General features: G+C 36.1%; 2 protein-coding genes across 2 annotated transcripts; both read right to left on the reverse strand.

Moving 5' to 3' along the window:
* Positions 1-86: 86 nt before the first annotated feature.
* LOC146633362 (uncharacterized) lies at positions 87-6674 on the reverse strand. The gene is made up of 12 exons (XM_085352187.1): positions 6530-6674; positions 6327-6389; positions 5658-5791; positions 5533-5582; positions 5376-5428; positions 5031-5128; positions 2068-2314; positions 1820-1972; positions 887-1144; positions 621-791; positions 369-474; positions 87-288 (listed from the first exon to the last, which is right to left on the reverse strand). The coding sequence occupies exons 1-12, from the start codon at positions 6672-6674 to the stop codon at positions 87-89; spliced, it is 1680 nt and encodes a 559-aa protein (XP_085208313.1).
* Positions 6675-10542: 3868 nt separating this feature from the next.
* Positions 10543-15946, reverse strand: LOC146633363 (uncharacterized). Its single transcript, XM_085352188.1, has 11 exons — positions 15835-15946; positions 14795-14857; positions 14539-14672; positions 14374-14458; positions 13825-14130; positions 13651-13736; positions 13305-13422; positions 12597-12682; positions 12192-12309; positions 11945-12050; positions 10543-10705 (listed from the first exon to the last, which is right to left on the reverse strand). The coding sequence occupies exons 1-11, from the start codon at positions 15944-15946 to the stop codon at positions 10543-10545; spliced, it is 1377 nt and encodes a 458-aa protein (XP_085208314.1).
* Between the last annotated feature and the right edge of the window lie 597 nt (positions 15947-16543).

The raw sequence follows: 16543 nt of genomic DNA on the forward strand, positions 1-16543 counted from the left end.
AACCAAAGAAACCTCCAAATAACGCATGTCATTTGTGGACATACTGCAGCCATTTTTCAAATTTAGCTTTACAGAAGCATTAATCTTCATTTTTTAAGTTCTTTTATTATCAAAGTGTAACACTCTTCTTGTAATTTTAAGACCTTCAGTTGCATTTTTAGTTTCTCCCTCTTCAGTTGATCAAGATCCGTTGTATTCAAACCAGAGCTGACTGAGGGCCCAGGCGACAGAGTCTCTGACATGTGAGAGAAATTAATGCCGACAGAGGTTTGACTTGCTGGAGATGAGCTGTGGAAAAAAGTTAACTTTTAAGATTGTTTGACTAAATTAAAAATCTTTACCTAAATGATAGGACAGCTACATCTTACTTCCTTTCTGGCCTCGTGGATTGTAATGCAGCTACATTGTGGCCAGAGCAGTGGACATCTTTATGTTCACACTCATCTGACGCAGCCCGAGGTTCACAGGAAAGACCTGTACATTTAGAAAACATATTGGGGAAAAAAAGACCAGAAAAGATTAAAAATAATAATAAAAAATAAAATAAATACATGAATTTTTTTCTCTTAAAAAAAGCTGAAAGAAATCCTGCTAGTGATTTCAGTTTTTGAACGACTCACTCATTTCCTCTTCTGTTTTTTCCTCCACATTCTGCTGTTTGATTGGTGTGTTTCTTTCCACGTCTCTGGTTTTTACAGTGACTTCAGATTTTGGCATGTTAGGAGGATCGTCTCCTTCTTTCTCATTCCCACAGTTTGCTGACTGTGCATCTCCTCTCTCTGCTGAGCTTTCTGTACAAAAGACAAAATGTTACCAAAAAGTGAAATTAATACACACATAGAAAGTATTTACTATTTTCCATTAGGAGAATTGTGGGAAATATCACCTTTAATAACACACTTGTCAGTGTGGTTAGAGGCAACAGCAGGTACAGCTTCAGATTCCATTCCTCCCGTTTCCATTTCATCTTCCTCTTCTTCATTCCCAGCATCTTCTGAGTTTACAACCTCGTTTTCATGTCCAGACCCGACCTTCTCTTCAGCTCTCTGCTCTGTTTTCACTGCCAGCTGCCCACTGCTTAGAAACTGGTCCTTATCTTCAACAATATCTCCCCCAGCTTCTTCTGCAGGCTGTATTTTTGCTTCTTGATAGGGATAACAATGCATTAGATTTATGCATGTACACTTTATAATTATTTGTAATTACTATTAGTAGAATCAAATAATTTCTCAAAATAGTTTTCAAGTTAGCAGCACTCAAACTGTGTGGTCTTCTGCTGTTGCAGTTCATCTGTTTCACTGTTTGGTGTTCAGAGATGCTCTTGTGCATACCCTGATTGCAATTAGTCATTATTTGAGTTACTGTTACTGTCTTTCTATCAGCACAAAGCAATCTGGTCATTTTTCTTTGACCTCATTTTACACCAGAGAACTGCTGCTCACTTGATATTTTCTCTTTTTAGGACCATTCCCTGTAAACTCTACAGATGATTGTTGGGAAAACCCGAGTAGCAGATTCTGAAATATTCAGACCGGTGTAACTGACACCCACAGCCATGCCATGTTCAAAGTCACTTCCAGTTGTGGTCATGCATTGATTATGGCCATGAATGTACGGAAGAGGATTAGAACCACCGGAGGGGAAAAAAAGCGGGCACGTCTTCCTTTCCAGAATTCTGAGAAAAAGTCAGAATTCTGACTTTTTCTCAGAATTCTGACTTTTTTCTCAGAAGAGATAGTAGGAATCTCTTCTAGAAAAACACTGACAAAATAAGAAAGCCAAAACACATGCAACTGTTTTTGGGTTTTGAAGAACTCACTCAGTAGCACTTTTGGCACAGTTTGTATTGCCACATCTCTGGTATTTCCACTAACTTCAGACCTGGACATATCAAGAGGATCTTCTCTATTTTGTTCTTTGTCATCCCCACAGTGCACTAAATGGCCGTCTTCTCTGTCGTCCATCCTAGCATCTTTGCAAAAGTCAACATGTCAATTAATCAAATATATGAAAAAAAAATGCACAGTGGCTATTAAATATTTATTTGATGTTAAACTGTTTTAATACCAGAGTTTAAGACACTGGATTCAGTTTTATTCACTATTTCCAAAGATGTGGAAGCTTCCTGTTCTTTTCTTTCACTGCTTTGTGGTAACTGGTCTTCACTGGCTTCCCCATCACTTCCATTGATGGATAGGTCATGTATGTGTGAGGGAGCAATGAGTGTCGCTGCTGCAGTGGGTGTGTTAACTTTTGCTGAGCTGCTGCACTCTCCTGGACGGGTCATCCACTTGGAGTGACAAGCACCTGTTCCCTGAGGCAAAATTAAACATTTAAATTAGATTTACATTTACAACACCAGATATTCATTTTTAAATTACACAGGTCTACAACCAAAAAACTGCATAAGATTTCAGATTTGTTCATTTTTCATCATGCTAAATAAGTTCCGGATTTTCTCTGCTGTATAAGCCACACTCAGTTTACATCCTGCATTCAATCTGGACCATGCACATGTTTTAGTTCTGTATTATGGCTCCAAGAGGTTGTGTAATTTCTCCAGACAACTTTTGTTTTATTTGTGGTGAATAAACTGTTAACAAAGGAACACAAGTGATTTTGTGAAGAAAGTTTATTTTGCTTACTTCAAGTTGAAACTTGGGAATCAAGACAAACCATGGGCTCCTCACAAGGTGTGTAGAAGATGTAGGGAAGATATGTTTTGGTGGTTTAAGAGTAAGAAAAACTCATTTCCTTTTGGTGTGAACTGCAAAACCACACTACTGATTGCTATTTCTGTTCGGTAGATTTAAGAGGCTTTAATACTAGAAATAAAAAGAACATATCTTACTCAAATTTTAGTTCAGCTATCAGTGCCTCATACCTCAGAAATACCAGTTCTACACCCACCTTCAAGTTAGATGATATCAGGAGTGATTCTGAGGACGGAGACACATTACCTCACCAGGACAAAACTACCTCAGATTTTTCTGTTGATGAGGGACCCCAGCCATTTTCTCAGAGCGAGCTTATTGATCTAGCCAGAGATTTAGGCCCTTCCAAAGATGGAGCTGAATTGTTGGGTAAAGACTTTTTATGTTTTGCAAAAAAACTGTATGTGATGGAGGAAAATTGAGATCATTTTGGATTCAGCACCCCAAAAAACCCACCAGTGTTTAAGATTAAACAATGGAAAACTCGCATTTGCTGTTTTCAGTGTTTCTTTTAATTGCTGTATGATCTTGTATGATGGTAAAAGACTGTGAAATACTGAAAACTAGAATTTTGAGTGGTATAGAGTGGCACTGGTCCCAAGTTATATATTACTCTTCTGTTTTAAAGAAATCCAAAACAGTTTGAAAAGGATCTGTTTGGCAAAGGGGTCATTTTCCAGCATGACAATGATCCCAAACACACTGCCAGGGCAGTAAAAGAATGCCTGAATAGAAATGGATGGATTGGCCTCAAGACACCCCGGACATCAACATTATTGAATCTTGAGAGAGAACTGGTAGACAGAACAATCAGCCGAGACTGCAAGACCAGACTGACCAACCTGTGCACTGCCTGGATTGATTACAAGAAGGCCTATGACTCAATGCCCCACAGCTGGATACTGGAATGCCTAGAATTGTACAAGATCAATAGGACCCTAAGAGCCTTCATCAGGAACTCAATGGGGATGTGGCGTACAACACTAGAGGCCAACTCCAAGCCCATAGCACAAGTCACCATCAAGTGCGGGATCTACCAAGGAGATGCTCTGTCCCCACTGCTGTTCTGCATAGGCCTGAACCCCCTCAGTGAGATCATTAACAAGACTGGCTACGGATACCGACTACGGAACGAAGCAGTTGTCAGCCACCTCCTGTACATGGATGACATCAAGCTGTATGCCAAGAGTGAACGAGACATCGATTCACTGATCCACACTACCAGGCTATACAGCAATGACATTGGAATGTCGTTCGGACTGGAGAAGTGTAGTCGGATGGTAACAAAGAGAGGGAAGGTAGTCAGAACTGAGGGGATTGAACTACCAGAAGGCAACATTGCAGACATAGAGGACAGTTACAAGTACCTGGGGATCTCGCAGGCAAATGGGAACCATGAAGAGGCCGCTAGAAAAGCTGCAACCACCAAGTACCTACATATATATATATGTATATATATATATATATATATATATATATATATACACATATATATATATATATATATATATATATATATATATATATATATATATATATATATATATACATACATATATATACACATATACATATATATACATATACATATATATACATATATATACATATACATGGTTTATCCTTCAAGCTCGGGTCCTCTACCAGAGGCCTGGGAGCTTGAGGGTCCTGCGCAGTATCTTAGCTGTTCCCAGGACTGCGCTCTTCTGGACAGAGATCTCCAATGTTGTTTCCGGGATCTGCTGGAGCCACCCGCCTAGCTTGGGAGTCACCGCACCTAGTGCTCCGATTACCACGGGGACCACCGTTACCTTCCCCCCTCCACATCCTCTCGAGCTCTTCTCTGAGCCCTTGGTATTTCTCGAGCTTCTCTTAAACCAGATAGATAGATAGATAGAGAGATAGAGAGATAGAGAGATAGATAGATAGATAGATAGATAGATAGATAGATAGATAGATAGATAGATAGATAGATGTCACGTTAATCGTGATGATCCATGTTAACACTGACAGCCATAATTTTAGATCAAATTTCCAAGTTTCAGCAATTAATGCATTATTTTTTTATAGTTGTATTGGTGATATCAAGTTTAAATGATAGGCAAAAAGGAAATGAAACTTTGATGGAATTAAAATAGTTACTAGTAGAGTAACCAGTGATTTGTAGTATTACGTTTTACATTGAAATTCTGACCTGATGATATGGCCTGATTAAAAAATAAGGGTAATCTTATGTCATTAACATTCACACGAGGACCAAAAATACCAGACAGTAAAGTGTATTAAAATTTAAAAAAAAAAGATATATATATTTACCTGTCTTCCATCAAAACATCTCTTGAGAATAATTCTTAGTTCTTTCCCCCTGAATGGATGTTTCGCTGCTGTTGAAATTGTATGTTTTGTTGTCCTCTCTGAAAAGAGAAGAGTGATTTTCATACACAGACACTTTTTGTTAGGATAGTTACATGCCAATAGGAAATAACATCATTTAATTAATAACACTTTTGTCAGTATGGGGTAACAGCAGACACAGTCTCATCTTCTATTTCTCCCTCTGCCTGTTTCTCTTCATCTTCTTCACTCCCAGCATTTTCAGCTTCTACTCTCTCTGCTCTGTTTCCACGAGCATTTCCTCACTGTTTGAAAGCTGATCTTTACCTTCAGCATTATCATCTTCAGTTTCTTCAGAGCCGGATGATTGTATTTCCTTTTGATTCAAGGTTCAGGAAAAATGACCTTTAATTATCATTCTCAGTGTTGTTTTAATTCATTTTTGAAAATCAGAATTACAGTGCTCTCATGCTCAGATAAATTTCTAGTCTTGAATCTTCCTTTTCTGTATCCCTCGGTTTTTAGGTAACCTTTCTGTGAAAAGTTAGTTTGACAGTTTATTTAGTGAAATCTGATTTTCTTTGATTAATAGAAATGGGAAAAAAGTACCTTAATCCAATACTCCAGAGGTTGATCATCATAGAAAATAGTTGCTTTCCATTTTTTACACAATCCTTTCTCTGCAAGTATCTCAAATCTAGGGGGCTTATACCATTTGCCTTCATACTTAATACACGCCTTACCTAAATTGATCATCCAAACACACAGGAAAATTGAAATGACAGTAGAAAAGAATACTTAAAAAAATAAAGCTAACTTTTGACAAGTTAACATTTGATCCTCTTTAAAACAGTGCACATTGTTTAAAATTGTATATTTGAACCACAAAAGGAAAATGCTTTCTCTTTATTTTTTTCTTAATTCTTAAAGATGTTCAAAACACTCACACCTGATCTGCAATCCAATCCAAGGTTTAGAGATTTTTCTTTTTTAATGTAGGTTTGTATTTACTTTTCCCAGATGATTGATGGAGAGCAATAATGTTTCCCAGCTTTCATGAGATGGGGGGAAGGCAATTCAGCATCACCAATGCATAATCTATCATGCATTCATTCAGCTGGAGAGAAACTGATGACTACAGATCATTGAAGTCAAGTTCCATTTTTTATATACATGATTTTTATTTGTGGGCACAGTTTCAAAGAGTATAAAGTGTTTTCTTGTTTAATGGTTTCCATGAAATGTGCTTATGCTTCTCAGATGATTGTATTTGCTTACTTTGTTCCAGCTTCTCACAATCAAGGATGCCCTCTGTGGTTCCACAGATTACAGGCAAAAACTCTAAATTACAACAACAACAACAACAATAATAATAATTTCCCTATAATAAAATAATATGAATGTATTTTCATGCCATAAAATTAGAGAAACGTATTCAAAAATCTAAAAAGATGTTCAGTGCTGGGTGACTAAGGACTTACGTTTTCCTTCTGTCTTCCAGGTTTTATGATCCTCCTCCTCCTTCTTGTCTTCATCATCAGAAGGTTCATCATATTCAGCCTTCCATCTTTTCCTTAATCTACAGTCTTCTTGGTCTTCCTCTTCCACAAATCTTTTCCTCTCCATTTATTTTTCAAAACTGAAAATATAGTCTTCCTAAACAGATTTCAGGGTAATCATTGATTTGTGTCAAAAGGTCTTCCCACCCGAAACAACATGTGTGAGCCCTTACCCGAGCGACATGATCATAAAAAGAAATAGCACAACTCAATGTTGAATTCTTTGTTCGTCTTTTGTTGTGCGAGAGACGAAAAATGTTTGCTGACCACCGCACAGATCTCGAGTTCAGCTCATACCGATACTAATGGTTTGGTCCTGAAAACAGTTCTCAGTATTAACATTTTGAGGATTTGTCATTGTGGTCTGACGACATAGTTTTCATGTCTTGTTTTATTTCAGTTTAGACTTCATTTGACAAAACTCATTGTAACTTTCAAATCAGTCAATTAATCAGATAGATGACAGATAGATATGTCTTCTGTTTTTCAAAAAGATGCACAACACCATTGACTTTTTAAAATATTTTGTAAATTTTATATATGTATTAAAATGTAATCTTCCATTACTTTTTAACATATCGGACTATATTTGAATTCCTTAGTGCAATATAATTGCGAATTAACTTAAAGAACACATCAGCTTGGATTAGCTGCTTTCTCAGTTATTTTCAGTGCCGTCCTTGTGCCTGAATATTTCAGAGGGATGTTTCTTTTAGATTGTTAGGCCCCTTAACACTGACCTATGAATCATTCAAGCATTAAAAACACACCTAACTCGAGGGACTTATATATACAGTGTTGTCTAAATAACACTGTATATATAACAAATAACTTAGCAAGGAACCAGTATTAAATTGTATCTTTAGGTACTTTGTTACTAGCAGCCTGTCACAAAAACATACGATTTCTTCCAATTTCTTTAGTGGAATCTCTGAAAAATGCCACAGATAACACAGTTTGACAGGAATTTTCTTTTTTTATTGTAAACCAACTGATGTCCAAAGAGCTATTAGCTGAAAACTTGACATATCTCCGCATGACGTGTCCTGGCTCAAGACTTTTGCACAACACTGTAACTCTCTTTTATTTATTTCACATTTTGTCAATATGGCTGGACAAATTTGTATGAAAATGTTGTTTTTGTTTTGTCTAACTTCTTTAGAACAGTTATATCCATCTGTCACAGACATGATTGATATATTACTCGCTATGCTTCAAAGTCAAAGCACACATCTTGTTTTTCTCTTGCAAATTTAAATCTGAAGACCTGACACGAACTGCTGTCAACACACTAAACACTTTACATCTACTTTAATGTAAATACAATAAAAGTAAAAAGTGAAATACACTATAGGGACAAAAGTTCTGGTCCACCTACTCATTATTCCTACAGGAGCTGCTCATGACATAGAAACCCACGTCAACAGTTTTATCAAGATGTTAATACCAGAGGATGCTTACTCTATTACTGATAAGCAAAATTTGGCCACTTTTATGAACCTCGGCGACTCCACTCCGTGCGACTCCGTGTGGCCAAGGCGAGAAAAAGTGACTTCTTAGTGACTGCTTCACAGTGGCATACATACATATCTATCTATCTATACACACACACACACACACACACACACACAGCGGTATGTGAATGTGTGTGTAGACCGAACAAATTCTATGAGGTCTATCAGCAAACACATCAGCAACCACAGGAGAGCAAATAGAAAGCACATCTGCACATCAGTGCTAACAATCACATATCCATTATCCATGTATAAAAAACCCACTTGTTTTAAAAAAAGAGATGTGAAACTCCAGAATAGGGACTTACCTCTGTTGCCGACTAGACAGCAAACGATGTCCCACACAGGAAAGTAAAACTTTACTTTTCAGTTACACTGAAAAAAAAAACCCACCCCCCAGTTATTAAAGTGTGTGCCCAAACACTGACTTCCGGCAATGACGGCAGGTTTTACAGGTAAGACGATTTAGACTGACATTTACAGTCGCTATTTATATATGGAGAGAAACCTCGAAACGGTTGCAAGTGCACGTACGATATGATTTACAAATGTGTATAATTTTGAGACGCATTTCACACTGCCCGCTTCACAGATATCCGCAAACTTAAGATGCGTTCATGTCCCAGTGTTAAACTGGGACATCTGACTTTCCTCGGTATACCTGCATTTTATCTATAAATTTATTCAAATAAAGTGGTCGCTTTTTCTAAATATAGCAGAAAATGTGATTTACCAATTAGAGGCAGTACACAGTAGCCCATAAAGGTTAATATATGGTTTAAATAATCTGATGCTACATGCTGGAGGATCTTCTGCTGGGAAAAGTCAGTCAGTGCTCAGCCGCATATGGGGAACACAATGGCTGTACATCACTTTGGATCAACTTCTGGAGTAAACATATGCTTGTCTTGGACAATCATTGTATATTTTTTAATATAAATATAATCCAGGTAATATGGAATTGACAATTCTCTAATTGGTAAATCTACATTTTCTAGTAAAGTGGTCAAGAGCTATTTAGAAAAAAAAAACTTCCAATTTATTTAAGAAAAACAAAACAAAAAGTCGGTGATGTCAAGAGAAATACAAATAGAAAAAGCAAGGAGTGCGATGTCGTGATGTCCCAGTTTTACGCTGGATCTTAATACAGCTTACTACACAGTAGTTTATGCATATTTCTCTCCATATCCATGTAACAAGGTACATCCACATTAAAGGAGTATGTATAGGTTTCAAATAAACTGAGGGAAAGTTTTTTTCATCTGAACAACCGTTGAACCTCAATAGTTTACTACGATTTAAATTTTAATGTAAAATGAACTGATGTGAATGTCCTATGATAACTTCAAATGTTACCTTTGAGTTTTTTTGTTTTTAGAAGGGAAATACATTTAGTTAGTTATTTATCAAAATATTTATTTTTGAAGTGATTGAAACAACACAATTTTCTTTGTTTATTTAGTTGAGCCTTAATTTGCAAAAATCATTGGGATTTTCCAACAGTGGCCAATCTACAAAATTTTACATGGGATGCAAAGGAGGGGCAAGTTGTCTAGGCAGGGTGGCACATACATCTTCAGTGAAGTGAAATCCCCCTGTTTAAATGGAGTCAACAATACAGCCACAAAAACTCTTTAAAACTATTTATTGTATCATTGTCTCTAAGAAAACAAAGAAAAGGTGATTTTTTTTTTACAAGTTTTAAAGTAGAAAAACTTAGTGTAATAAAATCATTTGAATGTAATTATGTATGCCTTTATTTGAAGGGACAATAAGAAAGACAGTTTCATTTAGGCAGTCTTGGCTTGTGAAGAATGAATTTACACATGCTGATATATGTTTGCATTTGCACAAGTAGGACAATAAGAATAGGGAATACCCTCAAAACAGTTATGTCACATTGATTTCAGAAGAAGACAGAAGATAAAGGGAATAACCCCATATCCCTTCTTCACCTAACTTTGACCCCCTTCTATTTCTGGACGTCACATCTTTTGAGATATATGAATTTTCATTCATATGAGTACGAGTACACTTAATTTCATGTCTTATTCAGGGTTAGCTATTTTCTCTTCAGTTAGGTTTACGATTAGCCAATTTTTACACAAACATCCATTCTTACATGATATGTTTTACAGATAAAAATCATGTTTATTCACATTCTACAGAAGAAAATATCAGCTATTTGTTTAATTCTAAAAGCAAAGTAAAACATGGTAATCAACAATGCTAAAGGAAAACTGAGTATAGCAAAGAAAAAGTATGGTGTATAAATGCAGCACACTTCTATGATTTTGTAGCTTTTGTCAAAAGTAATATTCCACCAAATAAACTTCCAACTAACGTGTCAGTTTGTGGATATAAACACAGCAATCGTTTAATTTATTGTCTGCAATGTCAGCTTTACAGAACCATTAATCCTCATTTTTTAAGTTCATTTACTTTCAAAGTGTAATAGTTCTCTTGTAATTTTAAAATTTTCAGTTGCATGTTTATTTTTTCCCTCTTCAGTTGATCAAGATCCATCGTATTCAAACCAGAGCTGGCTGAGGGCCCAGCCGACGGGGCCTCCGTTATGTCCGCACTGCAAGTAAAAACACTCTTGTTTATGGAATTTTTTTTAAATATATTTTTTATATATTTTGTCTAGAAAGAAAACATATTCTTAACAAGCAATTTTTGCACAAGAAAATTAAGCTCATTCAAGAAAAATGTCTGAATGTTCTCAGTCATCCAGGTCATTGTAGTCTAAGGAGCTTTGAAAGAAAAGTGTCTGGACTTCTTTAAATAGCTTGAAGACGTTTCACCTCTCATCCGAGAAGTTTCTTCAGTTCAGAACTGAAGATTCTGGTTCTGATTCTTGAAATAAGAAAGATAATCTTATTCTAGAAGAATAAGATTATCTTTCTTATTTCAGGAGTAAGGCCACTTTAACGACTTTTCAATTTAAGAAATGCATAAAGGCAGCCAGCCCAGGTGTCACTGTCGGAGAAAGAAGACCCAGTCGCACACAGATAACAATTGATCACTTATCTGGCAAGTAATACTTAAATACGCAAACGGTCCAAGAATACTACCAGGCTTAGTGCAATACTTCAGCACTGACTGTCATTCAGCCACACCAATAAATAGTCCTGCCTAAGAGAGCGGCAGCACTTCCAGGTAAACAATCGCCACAAAGCCGGAGAGAAAAAGGAAAGAAAAACAAGAACAAACAAACACAGGCAGGTCGACCAGTTGGGGAACCGTCCGGTCGACCAGGCTTGAGTCTGACCCATGGCCTTTTGTTGCATGTCTTCCCCTCTCTCTCCCTCTACTTTCCTGTCAGTTCTTCACTGTCTCTATCAATAAAGGCCAAAAAATAAAATATAAAAAATTTAAATCTAGACTTACCTATAGAAAGCTTTTTTATTTATGTGAAAATCTAAATTAAACACTAAAATAACAAAATAATTCTTCAAAATAGCTTGTTCAAGAAAGCATAATACTCATTATAGGTAAAAAAAAATTTAATAATCAGTGTCTTTCCTTGTAATAATTCAAATTTTCTTAAATTAATCACACATTTTAGACAGTTTTGCCTAATTTAGGCATAAAACAGATTCATTTGCTAGTTTTAAGGATTCTAGCAAAACAACTTACCCAATTGGCAGATTTTTTCTCTCAAAACTAGACAGTTTTGTCAGATTTAAGAATATTTGGCTAATTTCAAGTAGAGTTGCTTTTGCAGTGCGAGAAATAAATGCCGTCGAAAAACAACCCTTTAAGACTGTGTGAATAAATTCAAAATCTTTGCCTAAATGATATGAGAGCTTTATCTTACCCCCCTTCTGGCCTCATGGATTGTAAATCAGCTATTTTGTGGCCAGAGCAGTGAACAGCTTTATGCTCTTGCTGATCTGACACGGCCAGAGATTCACAGGAAGGACCTGTACATTTAGAAAACATGTTGGGAAAAGACCAGAAGAGATCAAAAGAAATAATAAAAAATAAAACAAATACATGAAACTGGATTTATTTTTCTAGAAAAAAAAAAAGCAGACAAAAATCATGGTTTTTGAACAACTCACTCAGTTTGTCTTCAGGTTCTTTCTTAACATTTTGCTGTTTGATTGCTGTGTTCTTTACCACATCTCTGTTATTTCCACTGACTTTAGATCTTGGCATCTCAGGATGATGTCCAGTCTTCTGTTTCAAAGACAGCCAATTATATATGAGTATCCTTATTTATAATTTCGTTTGAAAATAATAAAACTATTTTGAGCAACATTTAGTTTAATCCAAGTTTTATTTATATAACACAGAAACTATAAAGAGTCAGCTCATGGTGCTTTATATTGTAAAGACCCTACAATAATACAGAGAAAATACCAACAATTAGATGACCCCCTATGAGCACGTGCTTTAGTGACAGGGGTGTTTTAATTTGTCTTTATTTTGAATGGTAAGTTTTTAATAAAATAAAACAGTCTTACCTCAGGAAGGCTATTAACGACACCCTTTACTTTGATCTTCAGTGCAGGTTTCACAGGTGTCAAAATTGTGCTGGTTGTTGTCTTCTCTGAAAAAAGGATGATTAAAATATGAGCATGTGCACTTTGGAATTATTAGAATTAGTTTGATGTTGATGTTCATTCTGAACTTCAGCAGATCATCTTGACCATGTCTCCATGTCTTTATTGAGTTGCTGTCATGTGATTGGCTGATTAGATTTTTGCATTAATGAGCAGTTGGACAGGTATACGCAATAAAATGGCCGTTTATTGTCTTTTGAAAGTACAACTATTCATTACAGAACACACCCGATCTGTTTTGATCACAAAGATATGCAGAAATAATATTTATTCAAGCTGCAAACAAAACTACTAGTTAGCTGTGTGCACATGTGCTAACATATCTGTAAATGCTTACATAAAATAAAAAAAAGCTCCTAATTTTAGCACAAGCCTGTAGAAGGATTTCACTCATTGTTTGGAGAACTTCAATTATCATTTCAGAACTGAGCCAAATTAACTGTACACCCACACTCATCTCACATAATCAGAGGTTAAAGAAGGACGAACCTGTGAACTTAGAAAATAGATTGAAAGTGTTTTTCTTCTACTTCAACAACAAAAAAAAGCAAAAACCTAAATAGAAGTTGAATACAACCTTAAAGTGCTTTTAGTATTTGAACAACTCACTCAGTTTCTCTTTGGGTTCTTGCTTAACATTCAGCTGTTTGATTGCTGTGTTTGTTGCCACATCTCTGTTATTTCCACTGACTTCAGACCTTGGCATGTCAGGACGATGTCTAGTCTTCTGTTTTAAAGACAACAAAGAATATATTTGTATTTATTTTAAATAGTCGGACTGGATGTTGTCAAAGCATACATTTGTAATTTGTCATGCTGAACCATAATATTTGCCAAATTTCTATCTTGATGACGGTGCTGGTGTAGAGTAGAGTACTCTAAGATGATTAACATACTCAAAAGTTCCAGCAATGCAAAGTACAGTGAAACATTTAAATAAAATAATCTGTCTTGCCTCAGGAGGGATGTTAATGATACACTTTACCTCTTTCATCTGTAATGCATGTTTTCCAGGTGTTGGAATTGCACTTGTTACTCTCTCTGAAAAAAAGAGGAAGAGTTATTTTCATACACAAACAAGGTCTTTGTTATCCAAACATACCAATAGGAAATATATTGGAAATGTCACTTTTGGTACTACTGCTGTCAGTATGGTTAGAGGGAACAGCAGGCACAGTCTCTTCCTCATCATTATCATCTTCTACATCCTCATTTTCCTCAGTGCTACGCTGATCGTCACCAACATCATCTTCATCCATATCCTCATCTTCATCTTCATCAAGATCTTCCACGCTTTCTTCTTCTTCAGAAGAGATATAAATTGGTGTAGCATCTTCATCTTCGTTTTTCTTAGTGTCAGGCTCATTATCTTCATCCATATCATCATCATCCTCTTCTCCATCATCATCTTCATCTTCATCATGATCCTTGGGTTCTTTCAAGAGATGTTTAAATGTTTAAAATATTACAACGTACATGGAGATTTTTGTGACTTTTTCTATGCAAATACTCTTTTTTTTCTGAAATCCTGTGGTGTATTTGACAAAACTACTGAAGTCTTCAAACAGCTGATTAAAAACAATATAATAATGTTTGCATGCTTTTGATTCATATTCTCAAACATTCTCTGGTTTTGAGGCACAGATAAAATAAAATAAAAAAAAAAGAGCAGACAAACCTGTTGAGAGTTTGTGGGACTCATGGTCTGATGATTGTGGTTTTCTTTTCTTTTGTCTATATCCTGTAGTGGTTAGGTAACCTTTCTGTGATAAGTTAATTCAACAGTTTATTTAGTGAAATCTGATTTTTGTAGTAGTAGATTCATAAAAATGCAACAAAGTACCTTGATCCAATAGAGTAGAGGTTTTCCTTCGTGGTAAATAGATAACTTCCAATTTTTGCATGACTCTTTTCCTGCAAGCTTCTGAAACTCAGGTGGAGTGTAAAAGGAGCCTTTACGTTCAATACATGCCTCACCTATATTTATAAAGAAAAAAGTAATCGTTTTTATGAAAAAGTTATTCATTGATTGATGTATTTATATATGTACAAAAGAGAAAAGGAAAGACTGGTAAGAAAACAATACTGTATGTACTTACCTTTTTTCATCTTCTCTTTATCCAGGATGCCCTTTTTGTCTCCACATTTTACACGCCAGGGTTCTGTTTTTTTGAATCACCAAAAAAAGAAGAAGTACTTTCTCCATAAAAATAAATATTAAATGTATTTTCATGGTCAATTTACAATGTACTAATAATTTGCAATTGTAGAAGTTGTATAAAGAGAGATGCCCGTTGTGGGAGTATTTCCTACTTTCATTGTAATAGTTGTTAAATGTCACAGGGTGAACTTCCTGTTTCTAGAGACAGAGCGAGTAGTACATTTTGTTCTTTTCCTATTAAGAGTAAAATATGAACATATACTTTAATGCAACATAAAACTCATAAAAGCGTTTCCTCTTTAACAACCCCTTATGAGCAAGCACTTTGGTGACAGTGGCAAAGAAAAGCTTTTTAACAAGAAGACTCGAGCAGAACCAGGCACAGAGAGGGTCAGCCATTCTGTCACGACCAGTTGGAGTGAGGGAGGGAGACAGGACAAAAGACATGCTGTGGAGTTGGTTCTTCAGTAGGTGATGCTGCCTAAATGAAGTGAAAATGTTGCCCGTCTTATTGTCACTTTGGATGAAAACTTGAAATACATCAGTTTGCTCCATTATCCAACACTTTTTTGGGGGTTTTCTTTCCTTAAATATTACATTTAAATAAAGCCAAAAATGTCCTCCAGTTAAGGTATAATGCGATGCTAAGATCCCTGGAGAGTGTTTCCTAAACCTATATCTGCCAAAAACTTTGCAGTCACGTAAAATAATTTTAATGTAATTATGCATGTCTTTATCTGAAGGAACAAAAGAAAGGCAGTTTCATTTAGGCAGTCTCAACTTGTAAAGAATGAATTCACACATGCGTTTATATATTTGCATTTACACAAGTATGACAATGAAGAATATGAAATACCCTCAAAACTATCATGTCTCATTATACCCTGCAACTTCAACAGCTTCAGAGAATTATATTTCGCATGCAGAAATATATTTTAATAAACAGATCTTTAAGGTAAAATGACACAAAGGACTTACTGTTCTCCTTTTTATCATCCGCAAATCTCTCCCTTTTCTTCAAGCCAATGCTTCCTTTTTTCCTTTTGGGCTTCTCATATTCTGGAAGCGGGCTTTCAAGGGATTTATCCATTTTTTATTTTTCAATATTAGATATCTCCTTCCTAAACAGACTTTAGAGAAGAAAAGTTATTTTCAGCTAAAATAACGCTCTTGAATCACTTAAATCAATTACAGTCACAATCATTTAATAAAAAAGTGACAAGTGTCACGAAGTACAAGGTGGACTCACGCGCTGGACTCCGAGGATGATGCACACAAGTGAATTTATTAAAGAACAATATCCAATGAGTGTATATACACAGATGCGGGGCAGTGCTATGTACAAAAGGTGAGGGAGGGGGGCAGGGCTCCTGGGAAAATCCAGGGGAACACGCTCGTCTCTCTCCACACAATCCAAACACGAATCCACTCGCACACCAGGGAAACAGTCCAAGGAATCTGTACACAAAAAAACGCTTGTTAGATTCTAAACACACACTGCACGGGAAAATACTTGCTGGGACGCTCGACTTTCACTGACGCGATTCTCACAACAATCCAGCGAAGAACAGCCGTTGCTTCCTGTCTTAAATACCATCCACACTGATGAGGCACAGGTGTTTCTTCCTCCGAGGGCGTGGGCCAAGGGCGTGAACCCATAATGAGTTCAGCCCTGGCGAGAGAGAGA

The sequence above is a fragment of the Diplotaxodon limnothrissa genome, linkage group LG4 (genome assembly GCF_057381915.1).
Source record: "Diplotaxodon limnothrissa isolate DT_005_m linkage group LG4, D_limnothrissa_male_GT1.1, whole genome shotgun sequence".
Lineage (NCBI taxonomy): Eukaryota > Metazoa > Chordata > Actinopteri > Cichliformes > Cichlidae > Diplotaxodon > Diplotaxodon limnothrissa.

Bases quoted from the DNA above. Each gene is read 5' to 3' on its own strand.
- LOC146633362 (XM_085352187.1), bottom strand. From the start codon at position 6,674: ATGGAGAGGAAAAGATTTGTGGAAGAGGAAGACCAAGAAGACTGTAGA. The intron at 5,129-5,375 runs GTAAAGATCAGC...TTCTCTTTTCAG, and splicing joins TGAAGATGATAATGCTGAAG to AGAGGACAACAAAACATACA. The intron at 289-368 runs GTAAGATGTAGC...TTTTTTCCACAG, and splicing joins TCCACGAGGCCAGAAAGGAA to CTCATCTCCAGCAAGTCAAA.
- LOC146633363 (XM_085352188.1), bottom strand. From the start codon at position 15,946: ATGGATAAATCCCTTGAAAGCCCGCTTCCAGAATATGAGAAGCCCAAA. The intron at 13,423-13,650 runs GCAAGACAGATT...TCTTTAAAACAG, and splicing joins TCATTAACATCCCTCCTGAG to AAGACTAGACATCGTCCTGA. The intron at 12,051-12,191 runs GTGAGTTGTTCA...CTAAATGTACAG, and splicing joins AGAACCTGAAGACAAACTGA to GTCCTTCCTGTGAATCTCTG.